This window comes from Anolis sagrei, chromosome 5, assembly GCF_037176765.1.
Source record: "Anolis sagrei isolate rAnoSag1 chromosome 5, rAnoSag1.mat, whole genome shotgun sequence".
Classification (NCBI taxonomy): domain Eukaryota; kingdom Metazoa; phylum Chordata; class Lepidosauria; order Squamata; family Dactyloidae; genus Anolis; species Anolis sagrei.
In genome coordinates this window covers 155,431,369-155,456,444 of record NC_090025.1, presented here as the reverse complement: position 1 = coordinate 155,456,444, position 25,076 = coordinate 155,431,369, and the positions used below count along the sequence as shown (strand labels likewise).

General features: G+C 41.1%; 2 protein-coding genes across 2 annotated transcripts in view; one reads left to right on the top strand and one right to left on the bottom strand.

Annotated features, from left to right (window-relative positions):
• The window catches only part of CCDC38 (coiled-coil domain containing 38), a 36,629-nt gene extending 24,037 nt beyond the window's left edge, over positions 1-12,592 (top strand). Inside the window, exons 12-16 of the mRNA XM_060777292.2 lie at positions 870-1,021; positions 3,497-3,632; positions 4,368-4,582; positions 5,050-5,143; positions 12,377-12,592. Coding sequence (XP_060633275.2) covers positions 870-1,021; positions 3,497-3,632; positions 4,368-4,582; positions 5,050-5,143; positions 12,377-12,484 — 705 coding nt within the window. The 3' untranslated portion in view covers positions 12,485-12,592. The remainder of the gene's footprint in view (positions 1-869; positions 1,022-3,496; positions 3,633-4,367; positions 4,583-5,049; positions 5,144-12,376) is intronic.
• Positions 12,593-12,888: 296 nt separating this feature from the next.
• On the bottom strand, positions 12,889-18,585 carry SNRPF (small nuclear ribonucleoprotein polypeptide F). The gene is made up of 4 exons (XM_060777293.2): positions 18,438-18,585; positions 15,470-15,595; positions 13,488-13,552; positions 12,889-13,136 (listed from the first exon to the last, which is right to left on the bottom strand). The coding sequence occupies exons 1-4, from the start codon at positions 18,438-18,440 to the stop codon at positions 13,070-13,072; spliced, it is 261 nt and encodes an 86-aa protein (XP_060633276.1). The 5' UTR covers positions 18,441-18,585; the 3' UTR covers positions 12,889-13,069.
• Between the last annotated feature and the right edge of the window lie 6,491 nt (positions 18,586-25,076).

Genomic DNA, 25,076 nt, shown 5'->3' with positions numbered 1-25,076 from the left:
GCCTCCATGCTTTGTGCCTCGTGCTCTTGTCCACTTTGGGAGATTGCTGTCCGCTTTGCTCTTCTCCACTTTGAGGAACTTTGGGTTAGTTGATTTTTTGTGGTTTTATTCCTGGTATGTTTGGCTTCATGTAGAAAGAGAGGGAGAGAGGGCAAGGGAGGGAGGGAGACTGGAATGAGTACAGTATGACGAAAATGGTGCTTCTGCCTCTTCACTTTGTATTTTGTGCTTCCTTGCCACAACTTTATGCTTCTATATTTTAAAGTTGATTTTTCTTTTGTAAATGTTCCATGTGAATGTGCATTTATACATTATTTGTTATTTATAAATACATTTTCTTATTTTAAAACATGTTACCAAAATTGAGGAGTTGGGGACAGGATGCATTAATAACATTTCAGTGCACTTCAATGGGAAAATTCACGCTGAGATAAGAGCATTTTGAGTTAAGAGCTCAGTCACAGAACAAATTAAACTCTTAAGTCAAGGTATCACTATATTTGAAAACATGATGCAGAGTACTGCTAGGATAGCCAAGTCTATTGTTTTTTCCCCAGCACATGTCACACACTTAAATATGAAAATGTTTCCACGAAATACCCAGTATACAAGCAGCAGACATTTCTTCTGCATAATGTATGACTCTTGAATATTTCTGCTTACTATTAATTTAACAGCAAGGAAAGCACAACTTATTGTAAGTAATACAGTATCAGACATAGGCAGTATCAGACATAGGCATCTTCCTCCTTCACTTTAGAATGGTTGTTTTCAATTTTATATATATATAAATATGTGCAGTCTATCTATAACTTCACTGATGTAACTAATCTTCCAGGAAATATGTAACACCCTGTCTTTGATATTAGGAGCCAGAAATATATTTCAAACACCCAGATGAATTACTGCAGATGTTCAGACATCTTGAAGAACAAAACCTTTCACTGTTTCAAAATATTCAAGAAATCAGTGGAACCCTGGAAGATAGACAGCTGAATGGTCAAGCTCTTCAGGAGCGCATGTAAATATATTTTTTATGTAATCACTTCTTAAGTTGCCTTGTACTGAGTAACTGGCTGGTAAAATCGCATAGATATAACATGTACATGAAGCCGTTGGGTGAGATCATCAGGAATTACCATTACTCCTTTCCACCAGATGCTAAGGAGGCTGTAAAGGTTGTGAACCAGTGCCTGGCCGCTGTGACTGTCTGGATGAGGGCAAACAAATTGAAGTTGAATCCAGACAAGACAGAGGTCCTCCTGGTCAGTCTCAAGGCTGAACAGGGTATAGGATTATAGCCTGTGCTGGATGGGGCTACACTCCCCTTGAAGGTGCAGGTTCGCAGCTTGGGAGTCCTCCTGGACTCATCACTGAGCCTGGAACTTCAGGTTGCGGTGGTGGCTAGGGGGGCTTTCACACAATTAAAACTTGTGCGCCAGTTGCACTCGTACCTTGGGAAGTCAGACTTGGCCACGGTGATCCATGCTCTCATTACACCCAGGATAGACTACTGCAACATGGGGTTGCCTTTGAAGACTCTTCAGAAGTTTCAAATAGTCCAACAAGAGGCAGGCAAATTAGTAACTGGGGTGGCATACAGGGAGCACACAACTCCCATGTTGTGTCAGCCTGTTTGCTACTGGGCACAATTCAAAGTGCTGGCTTTGACCTATAAAGCCCTAAATAGCCCCAGTTTGGTTTACCTGTCTGAACGCATCTCCCTTTACCAAACACCACAAAAACTAAGATCTTCTAGGGAGGCCCTGCTCTCAGTCCGGCTACCATCACAGGCGCGTTTGGCAAGGACTAGAGAGAGGGCCTTCTCAGTGATTTCCTCCTGGCTATGGAACTCTCTTCCTGGTGAGATTAGATCAGCCCCTCCCTCCTGTCCTTCAGAAAGATGGTAAAGACCTGGCTATGGGACCAAGCCTTTGGGGCAGTGCAATGAGGCAGTAACAGGAAACCTACTCTGCTGACTGGAGCCAGCACGTTGTCATGAGATGTTTTTAAACAGCTGTAGATTTTAATGTTTATCTATATTTATAGTTATTTATTTATTTAGAACTTTTATATACCGGTCTTCTCACCTCCGCAGAGGGACTCAGGCCGGTTCACAACAACAGTATCACAGACAATGGTTTAAAAACATCACATCCCATAATACACTAAAACATTAAAATACTAAAATACAGTCACATAATTACATTGGCCAAGTCGTCAAAATAAAATCGTAGTTCATCACCATCCATCCGTGTAGTCACGAGTTATTGACTCACTCATCAAATGCCAGTTTCCAGAGCCAAGTTTTCACCTGTTTTCTAAAAGTCAGGAGAAAAGGGGCAGTTCTAATCTCCAGTGGGGGAGAGTTCCAGAGCCGAGGGGCCACCACCGAGAAGGCCCTGTCCCTCGTCCCCACCAGACGCGCTTGCGAGGATGGTGGGACCGAGAGCAGGGCCCCTCCAGAAGATCTTAACAATCTTGACCACTTAACATATATCCTGTCAGCTTCACGTAATATGCCTGTAACTGCAACAAATTGGACCCCGGTTATGGAATGGCTTAGGGAAAAGAAGATAAAGATGTTAATAGATTAATACCATAACATAAGAAGTTAAGGAATAGTATCCAGGGGGAAGGCTAAGATATGTAGGATGGTTTAGGAATGATAATAGGAACAGCAAAAATAATTGGAAGAACGTGTAGGAATGTAAGAAATAGACTGTCCAATAGAGTGGAAAAGTTAGATTATATGATGTACAGATAACTGAGGATATAAAGACTTAACTTTGTATGTATGAGCAAATAGAAATGTACTATTTAGCAAGAAATTGTATATTTATAAGATAGGGTACTACAGGAAGAAGAAAGAAAATAAACATCATGGAAGTATAGAAGAGCGGAAAACGACATAGAAATACTGCAGTAGGGAGAGGGGAGGTCTGCTGCCGATGTGGGCTCTTTTTCCTTTGTTTTTAAATATTTATAGTTGATGTGCTATGTTAGTCTATTGATGTTAGTTTGGGATGTCCATTGGTGTGTTTATGCATGTCAATGTCTGTCGTTCTTGTCTTGTCCCTTCTTTTTTACTATTGTAATAATAAAATTCAATAATAATAATAAAAAAAACAATCTTGATGGTTCATAGGGGAGAATCCGTTCGGCCAGGTAAACTGGGCCAGAGTCGTTTAGTTACTTATGTCCCAGCATGGAATGCTTGCCATATATATGTTGTGCTCCGCCCTAAGTCCCCTTCAGGGTGAGAAGGGCGGAATATAAATGTTTCAATTAAATAAATAATAAATATAGCAATTTCAAATCAGGTCCATCTTTTTGAAACACTCTATTATTTTCTGCTTTTTTGGATGGCCTAAAGCTAGAAGCTAGCTGGGCTTTTTCTGTTCTGTTTTTGTTTTGTGTGCAACACTTTAACCCTTATAGATATATACAGAATAATTTTCAACAACAGTATTAAAGTAGCGATTTTTAAATATAGGGAAGAAAGAATAAAGAACCTAATAGATGGGAAAGAAGCTCTTAAAGTTGCTTGCGCCAAAGAAGAGGCAAAAACTGCACAACTAGCACTAAAAATCCAATTGTTTTCTGCAACAGACAATAATGCAGCATCCATGGTAAGCTACAGTATATGAATAGTCTTTATCATAATGACATCACTTGCATGGGGATATGCTGCTTGGGGAAATCGCACAAATACATCCTCTCTGAAATTGAATACAGAAATGATGCTGTAGCGAGTAGATATTGGGAAGTCCAAAGATGGCATCCTAAGAGGCCATGGTAAATAAGTGGGTTTATTCCACTTATCCAAATGTTACCACTCAGAAACAATAACCATGGCACCAGGATCCTACCAAATCCAGAAGAGCTACTAAAAAGTGCAGTTCTATTGCTAAGCAATGCTCCATTCGTTTTGTTATATTCAAAACATTAACAGATACATTCATGATTTCTACTATCCGAACCTGTAAGCTAAATGTAGTACTAAGCCCACACTGGACAGACTTGTTCAAATGGGTGGAAGTTGCTAGTCACAAATAACCCAAGTGGGTTGGCTTCAGTGGGCCTATTTTAGGCAACACTGATAACAGATTTCACTTTGTTTGTATTAATTCAAAATTGTACTGATTTGCCTGGTCCAATCAATGAATACTATCACTGCATTTTCATTTTTTCATCTTTTAGCAGTTTTTTTTTTAAAAAAAATAAAAATTTCTATTTAAGTTTGAAAAATGGTTACATCTGTGTCTTTAGTTTATCTTACTTTAATATTTAACAGTTTTTGACCATAATGTATGTACTATAGATGCTATATAAATGTAATGCATCTTCTGATGTCCCTTACTAAGGATAAATTGCTGAATTCACTTACTAAAAAAGTAGCAGAAGTGTACAAAATTTGCTCTGAAGGAGATGAAGTGTCCAGCTTGAGCCCGTTTCAAATGCTGAAAGCGATAGAAATTCGGGTCTCAGAGCTCTGCGAAATGTTTGAAACACTTCCAAAAGAGTACCTTGAAATTGTTGAAGCCAATGAAAAACTCAGGACGAAAGAAAGAAGACAGAGGTAATTTTCTTACCAATGTGAATAACAAAGCCTGTCAAATATATATTTTTATATTAACATAGGTAAAGGTTTTCCCCGATACTAAATCTGGGGGGGGGGGGGGGGGGAGAGTAAAGTTCATCTCCATTTCTAAGCTGAAGAGCCAGCGTTGTCTGTAGACACCAAGGTCATGTGACCAGCATGGCTGCATGGAGCACCATTACCTTCCCGCTGAAGCGGTATCTATTGATCTACTCACATTTGCATGATTTACTCACATTTGCATGCAAGCAGATCAATCCAGGGAGCTCACCCCGGTCCCTGGATTCAAACTAGCAACCTTTCGGTCAGCAAGTTCAGCAGCTCAGCGGTTTCACCCGCTGTGCTACTAAGTGGCATATACTGTATGTGATGTATTAATGTTTTCCTCTAACAGAATACAAATACTCTTTCAATTATTAAAATATTTGTTTCTTTAATCCATGAAGAATCCGTGAAGATAAACGGAAAGAATTGAAAAGGATTCAGGATGAGAGGTTGAAACATGCTCTTGAAAGAGCAATTGCGGCACCAAAGAAAAGGGTGAGTAGTGGTTTTCAGGTGTTTTCTTTTACATTCCTTGAACAGTTCACACCTAACAGCAAACATATTTTTATGTAGAGTAACAGACAGTTACAAATATCCGACTTACAAGTGATTTGATTAAGAACGGGGGTGAGACAACAGCAAGTGAAAGAAATCTACCCCTCGGAAGGGAAATTCAGTCCTGAAAGTTATCACGGGGGAAAAAGTGTTTCCGCTGAAGCTTTATCACCAATTTTGTTACCACAAGCCAACATTTTCAAAATCCAGTTATCACAGGGATGGCAAATGAGGTGAAATCTTATGAACAGGGGCTCAGATAGCAAAACAAACACCACAGAGGTGTTGTCCCTTCTTTATGCTATACAAAGCTAAAACCATATATATATTTGGCTGGAGTTAAACTTAAAAAATGTATTTGTTCCAACTTACATACAAATTCAGCTTCAGAACAAACCTACAGAACCTCTTCTACATCTTATTGAGGACTGCCTGCATATAAATCATCTTAATTGTAATGTAATACCAGACTATGCAGTTGTTTCCATAATCACAGCCAATGCTGCCTACTAATGGCCAAAATAATTGGTGTTCAATGTGTTGGCTTCAAGACAGTATAAAAGAAGCCATGTATCATGCTAAAATAACTAACAAAATACTTCAGCGTTGCTGTTATGTACCTTCAAGCCATCCTGATTTATGGTGGCCCCAAGGCAAACCTATCTGGATTTTCTTGGAGATATATGTTCAAATTCTTCTAAGGCTGAGAGAATGTGACTTACGCAAAGTCACCCAATAGGTTTCCATGGCAGAATAAGGATTGGAAATCACAGCCCAGTACTCAAAACTACTACACCACATTGGGTCTCCATGGGCAGAAATATATACAGTAATTATGTGCATAAATACAGTATATACTGCATTTCACCACACAATAGTTGCACTTTCTCCACCTTTTCCCTTTAAAAAAGGAGTGTGTGACTTATGTGGGGAAATGGAAAAAACAGCCAATCTTTGGGGATCTCAAAAAAAGGGGTGTGTGACTATTATTATGCCATGGTGACTATTATTGGATTAAATACAGTAATTATCGAAAATACGAGAGTTGGAACTATAATAGTGGCAACTATTTATTTACATATAATACAAAAGTGATACATGTCACCAAGTTTTACAGTCCTTCAATATAGTCGCCAGCATTGTGTACAACCAGTTTCTAATTATGTGGAAGTCGTAGGACACCTGTTGCAGTGCCTGTTCTGTTGATAGTTCGAATAGAGCGGTCTACTGCCGCCAGAATCTCTAGAACAGTTCTAAAGCAAATGTCACGAAGTGGTTCCTTCATCTTAGGAATTAAGTCAGTCACAAGGGCTTAAGTCTGGGGAGTATGGTGGATGGTACAGCACTTCCCAGCCCCATCAATCAAGCAAATCAGCCACAGCTTGTGCTGCAGGTGGCTGATCATTGTCAGGCAAAATGATAAGGGCATTCTGCAGAAAGTGTCGCTGTTTTTCCCCTCAAAGTTGGTCTGAGATGGTGTTCCAAAAATGAGCAATAATACTGTGCATTGACAGTCTGATGTGGGGGAACGGTATGTGTTAGGATGACACCATCTCAGCTGTACATGAGAATCACCATAACTTTCACATTGCTGGGGTTCTGATGAAATTTCAAACTTTGTGGTGACCCATAATTACACATTTGTTTGATTGGCATTTCAATTCTGGCTGGTACAATCTGGCCCAAGTCTCATCCAGTGTAATGATGTGGCATAAGAAAGCTTCTCCTTCACGTTCATAGTGCTCCAAGTGGGTACAAGCAGCATCGTATGTAGCCATTTCTGCATTTCGATCAAATTATGTGGAACCCATCATGAAGTAATTTTTCTCATGCCCAGGCGCTCCTTCAAAATGTGGAGCACAGTTGTATGCGCAAATCCTGTGTTTTGGACCAGCTCACAAATTGTATGGCATCATAGAATCATAGAATCAAAGAGTTGGAAGAGACCTCATGGGCCATCCAGTCCAACCCCCTGCCAAGAAGCAGGAATATTGCATTCAAATCACCCCTGATAGATGGTCATCCAGCCTCTGTTTAAAAGCTTCCAAAGAAGGAGTCTCCACCACACTCCGGGGCAGAGAGTTCCACTGCTGAACGGCTCTCACAGTCAGGAAGTTCTTCCTCATGTTCAGATGGAATCTCCTCTCTTGTAGTTTGAAGCCATTGTTCCGCGTCCTAGTCTCCAGGGAAGCAGAAAACAAGCTTGCTCCCTCCTCCCTGTGGCTTCCTCTCACATATTTATACATGGCTATCATATCCCCTCTCAGCCTTCTCTTCTTCAGGCTAAACATGCCCAGCTCCTTAAGCCGCTCCTCATAAGGCTTGTTCTCCAGACCCTTGATCATTTTAGTCGCCCTCCTCTGGACACATTCTAGGTTGTCAATCTCTCTCTTGAATTGTGGTGCCCAGAATTGGACACAATATTCCAGGTGTGGTCTAACCAAGGCAGAATAGAGTATTCACTATTTCTACAGTAATCAGTATTTATAGAGGGGTAGCATTACTTCCCTGGACCTAGACACTATGCTCCTATTGATGCAGGCTAAAATCCCATTGGCTTTTTTTGCCGCCACATCACATTGTTGGCTCATGTTTAACTTGTTGTCCACGAGGACTCCAAGATCTTTTTCACACGTTCTGCTCTCAAGCCAAGCGTCCCCCAATTTGTATCATTGCATTTCGTTTTTCCTGCCAAAGTGGAGTATCTTGCATTTGTCACCGTTGAACTTCATTTTGTTAGCTTTGGCCCATCTCTCTAATCTGTCAAGATCGTTTTGAATCCTGCTCCTGTCCTCTGGAGTATTGGCTATCCCTCCCAATTTGGTGTCGTCTGCAAACTTGATGATCATGCCTTCTAACCCTTCATCTAAGTCAGGGGTCCTCAAACTTTTTAAACAGAGGGCCAGGTCACAGTCCCTCAAAGTGTTGGAGGGTCGGATTATAATTTGAAAAAAAAAATGAATGAATTCCTATGCACACTGCACATATCTTATTTGTAGTGCAAAAACACTTTAAAACATTACAATAATTAACATGAAGAACAAGTTTAAAAATATAAATTTACTAGCTGTGCCCTGCCACGCATTGCTGTGGCCTATAGTAAAACTTATCAAAGTTGAGGTAGATATCTGGACTATTATGAAAGAGAGGTACCTACCTATTCCTTCCCCCTTTTCCTCCCCCTTTCTCTACTTTCTTCCTTCTCTCCCTCTTTCTTTCTTTCCTTCTTTCACTACTTGGTTTCATCCTTCTCTCTTTCCTTCATTCCCTCCCCCTTTCTTCCTTTGCCTTTCTTCCCTCCCTGTTTGCTTCCTTCTTTCACTTTTTATTTCCTTTTATTTCACCACCATCATAACAATAACAATAATGCAATGCATTGCCTCTGGGACCTGACACCTCTCCCATTCCCCCTAAAAGGGTCTCATAGGAACAATAGCATCATCATCATAATAATAGAAATAACAACCTTTACCCGCCAGGTGTTGCTGTGGCCAATCTTCCCTCTTTCTCTCCTTCTTTCCCTCCCTCCCTCCCTCCTTCCTTCCCATCTTTCCTTCTCCTCTTCTTTCTCTATCTCTTTTCTTCCTTCCCACTTTTTCTTTCTCTTCTGCTGTCTCTCTTTTCTTTCCTTCCATCTTTCCTTTTCTTTCCTTTTCTTCTTCCTCTAACTTTCCTTCCTTCCCCCTGTTTCTTTACCTCCCTTTCTCTTTCTTCCTTCTTTCCTTCCTTCCTGTCTTTCCTAGATTTTGACAGGGCGGGAAGGGGCGGGGTGGGGTTTGGAGGTGGCCTGAAGTAAAAGGAGGTAAGATTGGGGCAGGGGAGTGATGGAGTGTGGGGTTGTGTGTGTGTGTGTGTGCGGCGGCGGGGGGAGTGATGGAGCCTGAGGTTGCGTGTGTGTGTGCGGCAGCGGGGGGAGTGGGGTTGCGTGTGTGTGCGGCGGTGGGGGGAGTGATGGAGCGTGGGGTTGCGTGTGTGTGTGCGGCGGCGGGGGGAGTGATGGAGCGTGGGGTTGCGTGTGTGTGTGCGGCAGGGGGTGTGTGTGTGCGGGAAGCGGCGCGGCGGGGCTTGGAGTAGGCATGGTTTCCGCAGAGGGAACGTTGGCTGGAAGGCCATGTGCGCGCGCGATGGAACTTGCGGCTGGGCGCCAATGCGCATGCTCAGTTGTTTTGCCGTTTTGTGAGTGTGTTGTGTTGTTTTTCATTTTGAGTAGATATGTTTGTACCTTGTGGGTTGTGTTATGGGCACGGGAATTTTGGTTAAGTTTCGTTGGGGGATTTTTGAGTTTTGTTCTTTTGCCGTTTTGTGAGTGTGTTGTTGTGTTGTTTTTCATTTTGAGTATATATGTTTGTACCTTGTGGGTTGTGTTATGGGCACGGGGATTTTGGTTAAGTTTCGTTGGGGGATTTTTGAGTTTTGTTGTTTTGCCGTTTTGTGAGTGTGTTGTTGTGTTGTTTTTCATTTTGAGTAGATACGTTTATACCTTGTGGGTTGTGTTATGGGCACAGGGATTTTGGTTAAGTTTCGTTGGGGGATTTTTGAGTTTTGTTGTTTTGCTGTTTTGTGAGTGTGTTGCTGTGTTGTTTTTCATTTTGAGTAGGTATGTTTGTTTCTTGTGGGTTATGTTATGGGCACGGGGATTTTAGTTAAGTTTTGTTGGGGGATTTTTGAGTTTTGTTGTTTTGCCGTTTTGTGAGTGTGTTGTGTTGTTTTTCATTTTGAGTAGGTATGTTTGTACCTTGTGGGTTGTGTTATGGGCACGGGGATTTTGGTTAAGTTTCATTGGGGCTTTTTGAGTTTTGTTGTTTTGCCGTTTTGTGAGTGTGTTGTTGTGTTGTTTTTCATTTTGAGTAGATATGTTTGTACCTTGTGGGTTGTGTTATGGGCACAGGGATTTTGGTTAAGTTTCGTTGGGGGGTTTTTGAGTTTTGTTTCCTCGTTGGATGCCCCTAACAAATTTATATATATAGATTAGTATTTCAATGGGAAGTGTGGGCCTGCTTTTGGCTGATGAGATAGGATTGTTGTTGTTGTTGTGTGCTTTCAAGTCGTTACAGACTTAGGTTGACCCTAAGCAAGGGCCGGGTAAATGACCTTGGAGGGCCGCATTCGGCCCCCGGGCCTTAGTTTGAGGACCCCTGATCTAAGTCATTAATAAAGATGTTGAACAGGACTGGGCCCAGGACAGAACCCTGCGGCACTCTGCTTGTCACTTCTTTCCAGGATGAAGAGGAAGCATTGGTGGGCACCCTCTGGGTTTGTCCATTTAACCAATTACAGATCCACCTCACCTAGCCCACATTGGACTAGTTTCCTTGCCAGAAGGTCATGGGGGACCTTGTTGAAGGCCTTACTGAAATCCAGGTACGCTACATCCACAGCATTCCCCGCATCTACCCAGCTTGTAACTCTATTGAAAAAAGAGATCAGATTAGTCTGGCATGACTTGTTTTTGATAAATCCATGTTGACTATTAGCGATGACCGCATTTGTTTCTAAGTGTTTGCAGACCACTTCCTTAACAATCTTTTCCAGAATCTTGCCTGGTATCGACATGAGGCTGACTGGACGGTAGTTGTTTGGGTCGTCCTTTTTTCCCTTCTTGAAGATTGGGACCACATTGGCCCTCCTCCAATCTGCTGAAACTTCTCCTGTTCTCCAAGAACTCTCAAAGATGATTGCTAATGGTTCCAAAATGACTTCCGCTAGTTCCTTCAATACTCTTAGGTGTAGTTGATCTGGCCCTGGGGACTTGAACGCATCAATCACTGTCTACGAGTGCGGCAACAGCATTCACTTCTGCTTTGCTGACACAAGGACGACCTGGCCGATACATGTCTTCCACATTTTGGCGTCCTTCGTTGAAGGCTTTTACCCACCTTCCACTGTTCTGTAAGGCAATGCAGATTCCCCGCAAGCCTCTTGAAGACCTTGATGACATTGTCGTGCTGTACGACCTCTGGCACATTCAATCTTTATCAAACTCCGCTGTTCTTGTTTCAAAAACACCGTGACAACACTTACTTTAGACTGCAACAAGGCTCAGTTCTTCGCATCACTCCGCATGCACACGATATAGGATGAGCATGTCTTTTTGCTCAGAGGTAAGGTAGGCATGTAACTAACGTGTGGTATACGCAACATTCTTTGGTTTCATTGCATGGCATCTTTACAGCAGTGCTGCCACTATTAAAGTTCCAACCCTCATAACTTCTTACGTAGCAGTGTGCTTAGATGTCTCATATGATAAACAGATATATATTTAAAATATTTTAAAATATGCATTCTTGCAAAGAAATTACTGCATTTTCTTGAAAAATGGCAAAGCGTCACAGTAGATGGAGTTTGTTGCTTTAAGCTTGAGGTATTCTATAGGAAATCAGGGACAGGGCAGCATTGGAGAGAACAAACTGCTGCAGTATACAGAATGGTGTAGCAGTCAGTCAGACTCCAGACAAAATTGTCTTGTTCTTTTATGTTGACCACAGTCTCAAATGAGATTCAGATTTTCGTGTGTGTGCAAGATTTGCTAACTTTTTATTGGTCTAAAAAATCAGACTGGAAGTGCTCTATTTGTAGTACTTTTTCTCCAAACCATTGAATAAATCCAATTTCCAAAAAAACAACAACTCCCAAACAAACTATTAAATCAGTGGTACTTTAGCCACGATTAATTGGTCTTTCTGATATTACCTGGTTTTCTCAAAGCATAATTGAGCTTACATTCAAATCATAATTGACAAATTTCAGACATGTTCCAATTTGGGAAAGCAAGCAGAAGAACTGTCAGAATTCTTTCCTGCAAAACGAAACCCTCAATTTACACATCCAGATACAGAGGCAGGCAATTTAAATGGCAATGCCTTCTTAAAATGCTACCTAGGGATTTCCAAGTGAACAGAAAGGCTGACCTTGGATCGAAGCACCACCAGCAAGAGCCTGCTATCTGAACATCTATTGGAAAGTAGATCCCATTACACCTGTAATGGGATCTACTTCTCAGTAGACATGGTCAAATAGAGGAGTTTTCAAAGTTTTTTAAAGAAAAAGGAATAAATATTAAAATAATTTGTGTATTGAAGTTTTTTAAAAGTGTCAAATGAATATTAAAATTTAGCAAAAAAAACTAATGGTATTTTCACAAGCTTTTGTTTACATTTTTTGTTCTAATTTTAGATGGGAAGAAAACTGGTGTACCGCTCAGAGCCTCCACAAACTAGCCAGGGAAAGGAAAAGGTTGTAGATTTAACTACAAAAAGTGAAGATGATTACTATTTTACATGAATTTGTGTGTGTGTTTCTGGAATAGATCTGGGGACATGGAAAGGGTGGCTTCCAAATATTTTGAACTACAGCTCTCATAACTCTAGACCAGTGTTTCTCAACCTTTGGTTCCCCAGGAGTTTTGGCCTACAACCCCCAGAAATCCCAGCCAGTTTACCAGCTGTTAGGATTTCTGGGAGTTGAAGGCCAAAACATCTGGGGACCCACAGGTTGAGAAACACTGGTCTAGACCATGATGGCTGGGGCTTATGGGAGCTGCAGTTCAAAGTATCTACGAAGTCCCTGGTTACAGTTATTTCTAGTTTATTTTAGCAGTTGTATTAAATAAAATGTGACACAATTAATTTGATCCAGTACATTTTCAAAAACAAAACTCTTAAGACTGTGATCAAATAACTATCAAATTTAAGAACCATCAAAAGTAGCATCTTTATTTTTTTCATAGCAATACTCTACTTTGCTAATGGTATTTTTCCTCCAGAAATGTTGTTACCAAAACAAACAAAAAAAAAACTTTTATCAAAACCTTAAAAAATTGACAATGAAAGATCTTTAACTTAAAAAAAAAAACAATTCCAAAAATAGTTATTCTCTCATTTCCCCGTCTTCTTCTTCCTCCTCCACACCTCTTATGTAAAGGACATTATTGCATCTGAAATGAAACCAAAAGTTATGTTATAATTCATATGGATTTTAAATAAAAGTTTGGGAAATTAGCTTAGATACCCCCATTATTGCATAAACCACGTTATTGTGAAGCATTGTATGTTTGTTGTTGTGTTAATTATTAATAAAAATTACTGTTGTTCATAGTATATGACATATCATTTTAGTACAGTTTCCAACTTCTATCATAGCTTTATTATTCAAATGTGAAAATTACTCATTCAACTGAATACAAAATGAAGAAATTATTTCTTACACTTAAAAGAGCATTTATAATCAATGTTTTCTAACCCCAAAATATTCTCTCTAAATTCTGTTATATGTTCATGTCAATTACCTTATCAGAACTTCACCAAGGTGTCCAGACAGCGCTCCATCAATGTACTCTTCTGTATTTGCAAGCTTTAAAAATATATAACACAAATGTATAAGGAAGGGAAACTATACAGAAACACATGACCCTGCAATTATAGCATTTTTACTATAAAACATCCTTAAAATCTGTACCTAAATTTACATAATATGTTGCCTTTAGTTTACATGTTGATTAAAATAGCTACTTTTCTTCTAAATTGGTTCCACAGATGAATTGTGTATATTTTGACTTATTTAGTAACACTGGTGCTGTCTCTCTTATGGTTTAGATCAGGGCTTCTTAAACTGTGGGTCACTACTCCAGATGGGATCCCCTTAGCTCAATGTTGGGGTCTCAAAAATTTGGCAAGAATAAAAGGCTTCTGAATACCACCCATTTACAGCAATCTGTTAGCAACAGCATGCCGTGTTTACAATAAACTCTGCAGAAGATGCTTCAGCTGCTCCCCCAAAAGCAAAATTAGCCTGTGCAACAAGCCTTGGAGCCGCTGATTTATTATCAGTAAATGTTTGGTCTTTATACCTGTTTTATATACCTATATATATATATGGGGTCATGCAAAAAATTATTGGATGGAAAGGGTCATTGCTGGAAAAGGTTTAAGAAACTCTGGTTTAGTACAAGTTAAAATAACTATAATAAAAATAATAATCATAAAATTTGTCTCAAAATCTAAAGACACTATTAATAGATCCTACTAATTGAAAACTATGCAATAAAAGGTAGACACAGCCTGAAAGGCTGCTTGCTGCATCTTATCTCCTGCTAGGGGCCACACATATATGCACGCACATGCACACACACACCATCCCATGAGATTTAAATCTCCATTCCTTGCCTATTAATATCTACAGATGGCCAGGAGAGGTGGTAATGAAAGTATCTCCTATCCCTCAGCATTTGCCACTGAAATTACTTGCAATTCCACTTCCATGACAAAAGTCTTGGAATTGGGATTGCTGTAGGTTGGGAAAGACTTTCACCTCTCTCACCAGATTTGTCTTAACATTACAAAGAACAATGGTAAAACAACATTCCCCCTTAACTCCTGATAGATCACCTGAATGCAAGACAAATAGGTTGAGTGTTTCCTCCAAAATTTGCAAGCTGTTCCAAGAGCATCCAGGGACCCATTATATTAAATTAAACTGTTTCACTTTCATCCCATGTTCATGAAACCTTGTATTTGCTTTTTATTAACAAGTTGATTTTTTTTAAAAAAATACAGAAGCCAGTAGAAATCAGATAAAATTGGAGTACTATGCAAGTAAATTCACAAATAAATTTGGCCGTCATGTTTAGTACTACTTGAATGTTTCCAAATAACTTTAAAAGAAAACATCACGTAGAGTGTATTAAGGTAAAGGTTTCCCCTTGACATTAAGTCTAGTCATGTCAGACTCTAGGGGGTGGTGCTCATCACCATTTCTAAGTCGAAGAGCCTGCGTTGCCCGCAAACACCTCCAAGGTCATGTGCCAGACTGTATGGAGTGCCGTTACCTTCCTGTAGAAGCAGGGGCTAACAGTGGGAGTTCACCCATTCCCCGGTTGCGAAGTGCCAACCTTTTGGTCAGCAAGTTCTGATGAGGGCATGAATAACATTGACTATTTGATTTATCTAGCATGTCTAGCACATTATCAAAAACTGTGCAAAAGACTTCCTGGCCATTACTGCCATCTAAACATTTAGCATGAAAGCAGACCACAAAGGTATTCTTAAACTATGTGCCTGATATTTCAAGGGGATGCAATCCCATTACTGAACAGAGTTAAGCTCTCTGACTGAGCAACACCTTTAAATCTTATTTACTCACATCCAAATTATTGCTGCATCTAAACAGTAAAGCACCGTAAACATTTTGTCCCTACAATATAGGATGCTTGGATACTTGTCCCTGTACTAAGAAGTTATTTCCATTGGGTTTTCTCCTGCAACCGTTTACCTGCATGTTCATGTAGCCATCAACAGACACGAGGTAGCCCTTATATTCCATTCCCCACTTCAATTTCACCATCACTGGCTTCCCAGTCAGCCCATTTAGGAAGGGCTTTGGATTGAGAGGCAAACTCTGCATGGGACAAAGTGGAATGTAAGAAATCTGATAAATCAGAAAAAAGGCATTCTACTCACACGCTGAATACTAGATGCATAAAGAAAGCAATGCATGAGGACATCACTTGTGTTCTTTCACAGAAATATACTGCTTCTCATATGGTAATGTATGTTCCTGATCAGTTGTTAAAGCTTTATGCCTCACAATTTTCAATAGCCTCAGTTTAAAGTCAAAGCAGAACTTTAAGAACTACATTGGATCAAAAAAAAAATGTAGCCCACTGTTTGAAATTACAACCTCTTATTATTTATTTATTTATTTATTTCGGGCTTTTATATCCCACCCTATCTCAACCTCAGCAGAGGGACTCAGGATGGCTAACAAATCGGCACACCATGGCGCCCACATCAAAAACATAAATACACAATTTAACGGCAATATAATAACAATAACAGTAATAACAGTATAAAAACGATCAATCAATCAGTCAGTGGTCACCGGTTTAAATCATCATCCAAGGGGAGTCCATCAGTTCTGTATAAGTCAACACGTCAGCAAGTCAGCCTAATCTACAAAGGCCTGATCGCATTGCCAAGATTTTACTTGTTTCTGGAAGGTGAAGAGGGATGCAGGGGATCTAATTTCACTCGGGAGGGAGTTCCATAGCCGGCGGTCACCACAGAAAAGGCCCTGCCCCTGGTCCCCGCCAGATGCGATTGTGACAATGGGGGAACAACGAGCAGGATCTCCCCAGATGATCTTCGGGCCCTAGGTGGATCGTAGCGGGAGATACGTTTGAACAAGTAAACTAGGCCAGAACCGTTCAGGGCTTTATAGGCCAAAGCCAGGATTTTGAATTGTGCTCAGATGCTGATAGGTAGCCAGTGGAGCTGGCGTAACAAGGGCGCTGTGAGCTCCCTGTACCCAGCCCCAGTGAGCAATCTGGCTGCCGAACGTTGGACTAGTTGAAGCTTCCGGGCAGTCTTCAGAGGCAACCCCATGTAGAGTGCATTGCAGTAGTCTATTTGGGATGTAACAAGAGCGTGGACCACCATGGCCAATTCAGGCTTCCCAAGGTACGGGTGCAGCTGGTGCACAAGTTTTAACTGTGCAAAAGCTCTCCTGGCCACCGCCAAAACCTGGGGTTCCAGGCTCAGCGATGAGTCCAGGATCACACCTGCACCTTCAGGGGGAATGTAACCCTGTCAAGCACAGGCTGTAACCCTACCGGCTGTTAGGAATTGAAGTCCAAAACACCGGAAGGGTTGAAGTTTGCCTGTGCCTGATCTACAGTGTGATCCAAACCTGACATTCCTCTATACACTGCGTCATCAGTTGGGGACCCCTCCCCCAAGTACCAACTGCTGCTCTGGGCCAGAGTGAAGACAGAGGGGAGTAGAAGACAGTTCCACCTTGTCTCCTGTGCTATTCTAATTTATATATATATATAATGTAATGCAATATAATACTAATATATTATAATTATACTAGCTGTCCCCTGCCACGCATTGCTGTGGCCCAGTCTGGTGATCTGAAAAATAAAGTAATGGTTTCTAATCTATGTAATTTCTTTCTGCTTGTGGGTAAACAGTATTTCTTGTTGTTTCTTTGTCAGTGTTGATGTGGAGAGTGTATGGTTTGCCCACCCTGGAACATGCAACATAACATTGTCCTACTTTAGGGGTCCCTTTCAAATCTATAATATTATATTTGTGTGTGTGTGAATCATATATATCTATCTATATCTATGGCTGGATGGCTCTTTGTCAGGAGGGTTTTGATTACGTTTTCTTGCCCTGGTGAAGGGAGTTGGACTGGATGGCCTTACATATTTTCTGTTGGTCATGGGGGTTCATTTGCCCCAATTCTGTCGTTGGTGGGGTTCAGAATGCTCTTTGATTGCAGGAGAACTATAAATCCCAGTAACTACAACTCGCAAATGTCAAGGTCTATTTCCCCAAAACTCCATCTGTGTTCATATTTGGGCGTATTGAGTATTCATGCCAAGTTTGGTCTAGATCCATCATTGTTTGAGTCCACAGTGCTCTCTGGATGTAGGTGAACTACAATTCCCAAACTCAAGGTCAATGCCCACCAAACCTGTGTGCCAAGTTTGGTTCAATTCCACTGTTGGTGGAGTTCAGAATGCTCTTTGATTATAGGTGAACTACAAATCCCAACAACTACAACTCCCAAATGACGAAATCATAGTTTTTTTGAGTGATGGTCACTCCTTGTGTAGTGAGACATTTTGTTGCCAAATTTGGTGGGATTTCGTTCATTGGTTCTTTTGTTTTTAAGGTACTCATTATGCACAGAGCATTTTATATAGATAGATATACATATAATATTTATAATATTATAATGCATTGCAATATAATACTAATATATTATAATTATATATTTATATTACTAATAATATTAAAATATAATGGTATAATACAATATAGTAATATTTAATACTGATATTGTACTGTACTATTAATATCATATATTGTATGTATGTATGTGTGTGTGTATATATATACCTTGTAAGCCGCTCTGAGTCCCCTTCGGGGTGAGAAGAGAGGCATATAAATGTCGTAAATAAATAAAAAATAAATACTACAACTCCCATCACCCACTGCTCCCTGCCATGAGGATAAGGGGCCTTGTAGTCCAATGTATTCGAGGGAGACAAGCAGGTGGACGCTTGTATCCAAGGGCTGGCTTCCCAGCCCACTATATCCGAGGCTGTGGGGCCTCCCAGCCGCCCTTTCCTTCCTTCCTCCCGCCTGAACCTCACTATGATCCGGCTCCCGAGGGCCTAAGGCCCGCAGCAAAGCCCCTCTTTCCTCCCAAAGACAAAGGCACTCACCATAGCAACCCGGCCAAGGAAGGGGAGGCTGCAAGCACACAAAAATTACTCTCAGGCAGCACGTGTGCCCGCCAGAGCTCTAAATGAAATACTCGGAAGTGACGTCCAGCTAGTTCCGTCTTCCTAATGACCTTTCACCCGCGCATTTTTCCCTCCTTCTGCTATTTATTTTATCCCCTCTTTCTATGGCGTTCTGTCTGTTGGGGGGAAAGCCACGCTCTGATTGGCTCGTTTCGCACAATAGAGGCGGGGCTACAGCTGCCAATGTTCGATGGAATTTAGAGACTAGGATTATCAGTGAGGCACTTCCGGGCTTTTTTTTTACTTCAACTCCCAGAAGCCTCTGCTGCTTTGGCCAATGATCAGGGATTCTGGGAGTTGAAGTCCAAAACGCCTAGGGGGCCAGCCTTTGGGAAACACGACTCAAGGAATATGAAAGGCTACTTCAACAGAGAAGTCAGCCAAAGCAGAGCACCAAACTGGGCACAGCAAATTATTTGAGAACACAGAAATGCTAGACCACTCTAGCAACCACCATGTCAGACTACACAGAGAAGCCATTGAAATCCATAAGCATGTGGACAATTAAAACAGAAAGGAGGAAACCATGAAAATGAACAAAATATGGCTACCAGTATTTTAAAAAATCTCTAAAATCAGGACAGTAAATAAAGAACAACACCAAGAAAACAGGGGAATTTATTTATTTACTTTATTTGTATACCGCTCTTCTCAGCCCTTAGGAGACTCAGAGCGGTTTACAACAATTTAGGTATACACAATATTTATTTACTTTGCTTATATACCGCTGTATCTCAAGCCCGAAGGCGACTCACGGCGGTTCACAAACAGTAAAAACAGTAGAAACAGCAGTGGTTCCATACAACATAAAACAATTGACTTAACACATTATCCATAAATTACCAATAAGCAATTACAATGCACAATTATTACAAAAAACAACCGTATCCAATCTTCTCATCATCCAAGCGTAGTCCATCATTAAGCATTTAAAAGCAATAGCATCACAAATCATTAAACATCAGTATCAATACATCACTACATCAATATAACAAATCCATCAGGCCTCAGCAATGAAATCAGAATCCAACTCGTTATCCAATATTCCGTGTTCCGATAGTCAGTCAATCAATCACACTGCTTAGTCGAATGCCTGTTCAAACAGCCAGGTCTTTACTTTCCTCCGGAATGCCAGCAAGGAGGGGGTCGATCTAATATCTACAGGAAGGGCGTTGCACAGCCAAGGGGCCACCACTGAGAAGGCCCTGTCTCTCGTCCCCGCCAGGCGTGCTTGTGAAGCCGGCGGGATCGAGAGCAGGGCCTCCCCAGATGATCTTAATGTCCTAACTGGTTCATAGGAGGAGACGCGTTCGGACAGGTAGGTCGGGCCTGAACCGTTTAGGGCTTTAAAGGCTAAAACCAGCACTTTGAATTGTGCCCGGTAGCAAATTGGCAGCCAGTGGAGCTGGCGCAGCAGTGGAGTGGTGTGCTCCCTGAGTGCCGCTCCTGTTAGCATCCTGGCTGCCGAATTGCAGGCAGGAAACAATCAGGATCAGCTACCATCCCAACAAAGGATTCCCCCAGGCAGCAACCAGCCAGGCATTGAAGCTGCAAGGCAATTCAATGCTAATCAAGGTGGCCATTTGCAACATTCACACTTGCCTCAAGCAGACAAGAGTTCTTTCTTCCACCCTGGACTATCCACAGATATATGAACCTCACTTGCCTAGTTTCCAACAGACCTCACAACCTCTGAGGATTCCTGCCATAGATGTGGGTGAAACGTCAGGAGAGATGTCCATTTTCTGGCTATACAGCCCAGAAAACTCACAGCAACCCACTGATAGTATTCTCAATGGAAAGGAAAGCAGTTACGATGGAACTGCCAATTGATCCACTGCAAAGCACCTCTATCATCATCATCATCATCATCATCATCATCATCTTTATCCTTATCATTATTACCACCTATTACAATGCATCCTGAGCCCTGCCGCATGCACAATGGAGGACGTTCTTATAGCAACACCAGAGGCACTCCAAGTGGCCAGCTACTGGTCAAAGGGCATGTAACATGGGTTGTTGTAGGCTTTTCAGGCTATATGGCCATATTCTAGAGGCATTCTCTCCTGACGTTTCGCTGCATCTATGGCAAGCATCCTCAGAGGTGGAGCCCCCGGTGGCACAGTGGGTTAAATCCCTGTGCTGGCAGGATTGAAGACCGACAGGTTGCAGGTTCGAATCAGGGGAGAGGCGGATGAGCTCCCTCTATCAACTCCCGCTCCTCATGCGGGGATATGAGAGAAGCTTCCCACAAGGATGATAAAAACATCAAATCATCCGGGCGTCCCCTGGGCAACATCCTTGCAGACGGCCAATTCTCTCACACCAGAAGCGACTTGCAGTTTCTCAAGTCGCTCCTGACACGACAAAAAAATAATAATCCTCAGAGGTTGTGAGGATGCTTGCCATAGATGCAGCGAAACATCAGGAGAGAATGCCTCTAGAACATGGCCATAGAGCCCGAAAAGCCTACAACAACCCAGTGATTCCAGCCATGAAAGCCTTCGACAAGACATGTAATATAATGCTAAGTTTTCAAACTTTATGTTGTTGTTTTTTTAAAAAAAATGCAATACAATTGTACCCTTGGTTCGCTCCTGGTACGATAAATAAATATAACTTTTTTTTTTACCAAAAGGAAAGCTATTACAATGATGTCAAACTGCATTAATTCTATAGTGTAGAAGCAACTTCCTCCCGTCTTCACAAGACTTTACAGTGAAGAGCCTTTGACTGCATTGAAGACTCTCCATGCCATCTGTTAGAATAAAGGCCTGAGACTCTAATAGCATCACTCTTTTACTTGTGCATGCTTTTTAACATCTTTGTCTGATGAAGAAGCCAATGTCTCAGAATTACAATCAGAATGCTGTTAATGGTCAATGTATTGTTATTAGGTACTTGAACATTTTTAGTATCTCTTTCCATCAGATGTATTGGGTCCTATGAATTGCTATATTTATATTGACCAGCAGGTGTCAGCAAATAGTTTTGGTTTGACTATAATCCTATTCATATCAGGAGTGGCCAGGACAACTGTTGCAGGCTGGTGACCCAAAATGACATTCTAGAGGACTAAGGCCCCTACTACACTGCCATATAAAATCCAGATTATCTGCTCTGAACTGGATTATACAGCAGTGCAAATCCAGCCTGAATTGAACTGCATTACATGAGTCTACACCAGGCATGGACAAACCTTAGCCCTCCAGATGTTGTGGACTGCAATTTCCATAATTCCTAACAGCCTACCTACCGGTGGTGCAAAACACCTGGAGGGTCAAAGTTTGCCCATTCCTGGTCTTCACTGTACATACAATGCAGCTTCAAACTGCATTATATGGCAGTGTAGATGAGGCCAAAGTGATATCTCCCTCAAAAACTACAACTGTCAGTCTTCCTTAATTTGTGGCGGTGTTTAGTGATAGACACATGAAATAATAGAATGTCAAACTGGGAGCTAGGTGGAAGGACAAGCAGAGTAATAACCAGGAACAATGAAATGGCAGTTATTTATTTATTATTTATTTATTTACTATATTTATATACTGCCCCTCTCAGCCCAGAGGTGGCTCGGAGCGGTTCACAAATTAGCAACAATTCCATGCCATATCAATTAAACAGTAAAAACAGTCAATAAATTCTATTAAATACAATAACATATAGTATAAAAATATAAAAATATATAAAAACCGTACAAAGCCTTAAAGCATTGTCATGAGCGTCTCCATGCCAAATCATTATTCCATTGTGTTGTTCCATAATTTCCTTTAGCTATGCTGTGTTTGGGAAGGCCTGCTCAAAAAGCCAGGTTTTCACCTTCTTTCAAAAAGTCAGAAGGGAGGGAACCGATCTTATATCTCTAGGCAGGGCATTCCACAGTTGAGGGGTCACCGCTGAGAAGGCCGTGTCTCTCGTCTCCGCCAGACACAACTGCGAAGTAGGCAGGAGCGAGAACAGGGCTTCCCCAGAAGATCTTAACATCCTAGAAGGTTCATAAGGGGAAATACGTTCAGATAGGTAAGCCGGGTTATATTATTTCATTTGTGTACTCGCTTTGTGTATTCCTTGACATCATGTGACACTTATGAAATATTGAAGTCTGTAAGATAATTCATGGTCAGCACTTTCTGTGAGCCCTTCCACACAGCCGTATAATCCAGAATATCATGGCAGAAAATCCCCCAATATCTGCTTTGAACTGAGCCCACACTGCCATATATTCCAGTTCAAAGCAGAAAATGTGGGATTTTATTCAGCTGTGTGAGAGGTAGTACACTCCGATCTAACTTATTTTAACCCCAATCAAAGGATAATCTACACTGTAGAATTAATGCAGTTTGATACCACTTTAACTGCCATGGCTCAAAGCTTATGAAAACTTGGGGCGATAGTTTAATGAGATACCAACCTATGGCAGAGAAGGCTAGACCTCATAAAATTACAGCTCCCACGACCCCAAAGCATTGGGCCACAGCAGTTAAAGTGGTATCAAATTGCATTAATACTCGAATGTAGATGCACCCTAGTTTTAGGAGAAAATCCAGAATATAAATGAAATAAGTAATATTCCCAATATTTCTATCATTATGAAAGACAGTATGAATATCATTTGTATTGATCTTACCAACCTCATTTGTCCACAAGGCATGAAATGTTTATGTGGAAATGAAGGCAATTTTTGAGCAAACGAAATAGAATAAATGGTTGCACATTTATAAGGCTGAAAATCTGCCCTTCTTTGTATTGGCATTGTGTAACAGCAATGCATTTTTTCTTTGGATTTGTCACAGTTCTTCCGCACACAGATTAAACAGCCATCCTATTGGGAGAGTATTTAAAAACAGTACAGTTTGCTGGTGGGATTTCATAAGCAGTTTCTGAGAAAATTGTATTTATTTCTGTGTTATTGTTTTCTTCCACATATTTTACATTCATTATTTGGACTAAAGTATATGTGCAGAATAGAACAAAAGTGTTTGTATTTAGGGTTGTTGTCAGGGAAGAGGGAGAACATCAGTCCTGGAGGAATCTGGAAGCTCCTCTTTCACATCAATGCTTTCTCAACCGAAACTCAACGCTGGCTTCAAATCACAGAAACCGTTCAAAAGCCAGGTTCCTGCCAAGAGAGATTACAGGCCTGGATGCAAAAACAGCATCCTTGGGGAAAATGTGTTGAGAGTAAGCCCAAACCTAATGCTCATCTTGCTGGAATAATATTTGAGAATATAATTATTTAAGGCAGCTTTAAAATCTGACAGTCTGTGGAATATACAACCCACAATCACTAGGCTTGTTCTGATTTTTAAAATATTTTTGTTTGGGGGGGGGGTTGACAGAATAATCGCTATTGGCAAGAAACATTAAGAGTTATGTGTTGTCAAAGGCTCTCACAGCGGGAATCACTGGGTTGCTCTGACTTTTTCAGGCTATATAGCCATGTTCTAGAAGCATTCTCTCCTGAGGTTTTGCCCACAGCTATCGCAGGCATCCTCAGAGATTGTGAGGTCTCACAACCTCTGAGAATGCCTGCCATAGATGTGGGCAAAACATCAGGAGAGAATGCTTCTGGAACATGGTCATACAGCCCAGAAACTCATAGCAACCCATTAAGAGTTACGCTGTCATTAAGGTTTTTAAATAAATTTTATAAATTCATAACGTTTGGGATTGACGATGAAGAAATCATTCTTGATAGTTCTACCTAAATGTCATGCAAAACTATTGGTTTCAGTTAACTTAAAGTTAGCATACTGTCCACAATGATACATTTCAGGATCACATAATTCTATATTTATGAAGGGCTCACAACCCCACATATGGAATTTATTGGTCAATCTCTATAAAAGAAAAAGCTTCCCGTATCTTAACACAATATGAACTGAAATAGCTTGCAAAAGCAATCACCGAGAAGGTTCTGTCTCTTGTCCCCACCAATCGCACCTGTGACGATGGTGGGACGGAGAGCAGGGCCTCCCTGGAGGATCTTAATCTCCACGATGGTTCATAGGGAGAGATGCATTTGGACAGGTAATTTGGGCTGGGGCTGTTTAGGGCTTTGTAGGCCAAAGCCAGCACTTTGAATTGTGCCTGGTAGCAAACTGGCAGCCAGTGGTGCTGGCATAACATGGGAGTGGTATGCTCCCTGTATGCCGCCCCAGTTATTAACCTGGCTGCCTCTTGTTGGACTATTTGAAGCTTCCGAGCAGTCTTCAAAGGCAACCTCATGTAGAGTGTGTTGCAGTAGTCTATCCTGGATGTAACGAGAGCGTGGACTACCATGGACCACTGCTCCGCCTTTCTCCATCCTGGGGGGACTCAATGTGGTTCACCAGAAATTGAACCAAAATATAAATTGTGTGTTAAAGAAAGGCTTGATTGCAATTCTTTAAAGAAGAGGAAAATAGGAGACTGATCTAGATAATGAACCTACATCTTTAGTGCTTCTCAATTATCTTTGCTTCATACTCTTTCTCGAAAACAGTGGTTCCCAACCTTCTTTTGTCCAGGGACCTCTTGACCAGGAACCACTCCCCAATATTAGTACCAAAAGGG

Bases quoted from the DNA above. Each gene is read 5' to 3' on its own strand.
- SNRPF (XM_060777293.2), bottom strand. The intron at 13,553-15,469 runs GTAAACGGTTGC...ATATTTTTAAAG, and splicing joins ATGGCTACATGAACATGCAG to CTTGCAAATACAGAAGAGTA. The intron at 13,137-13,487 runs GTAATTGACATG...GTTTCATTTCAG, and splicing joins CTTGGTGAAGTTCTGATAAG to ATGCAATAATGTCCTTTACA.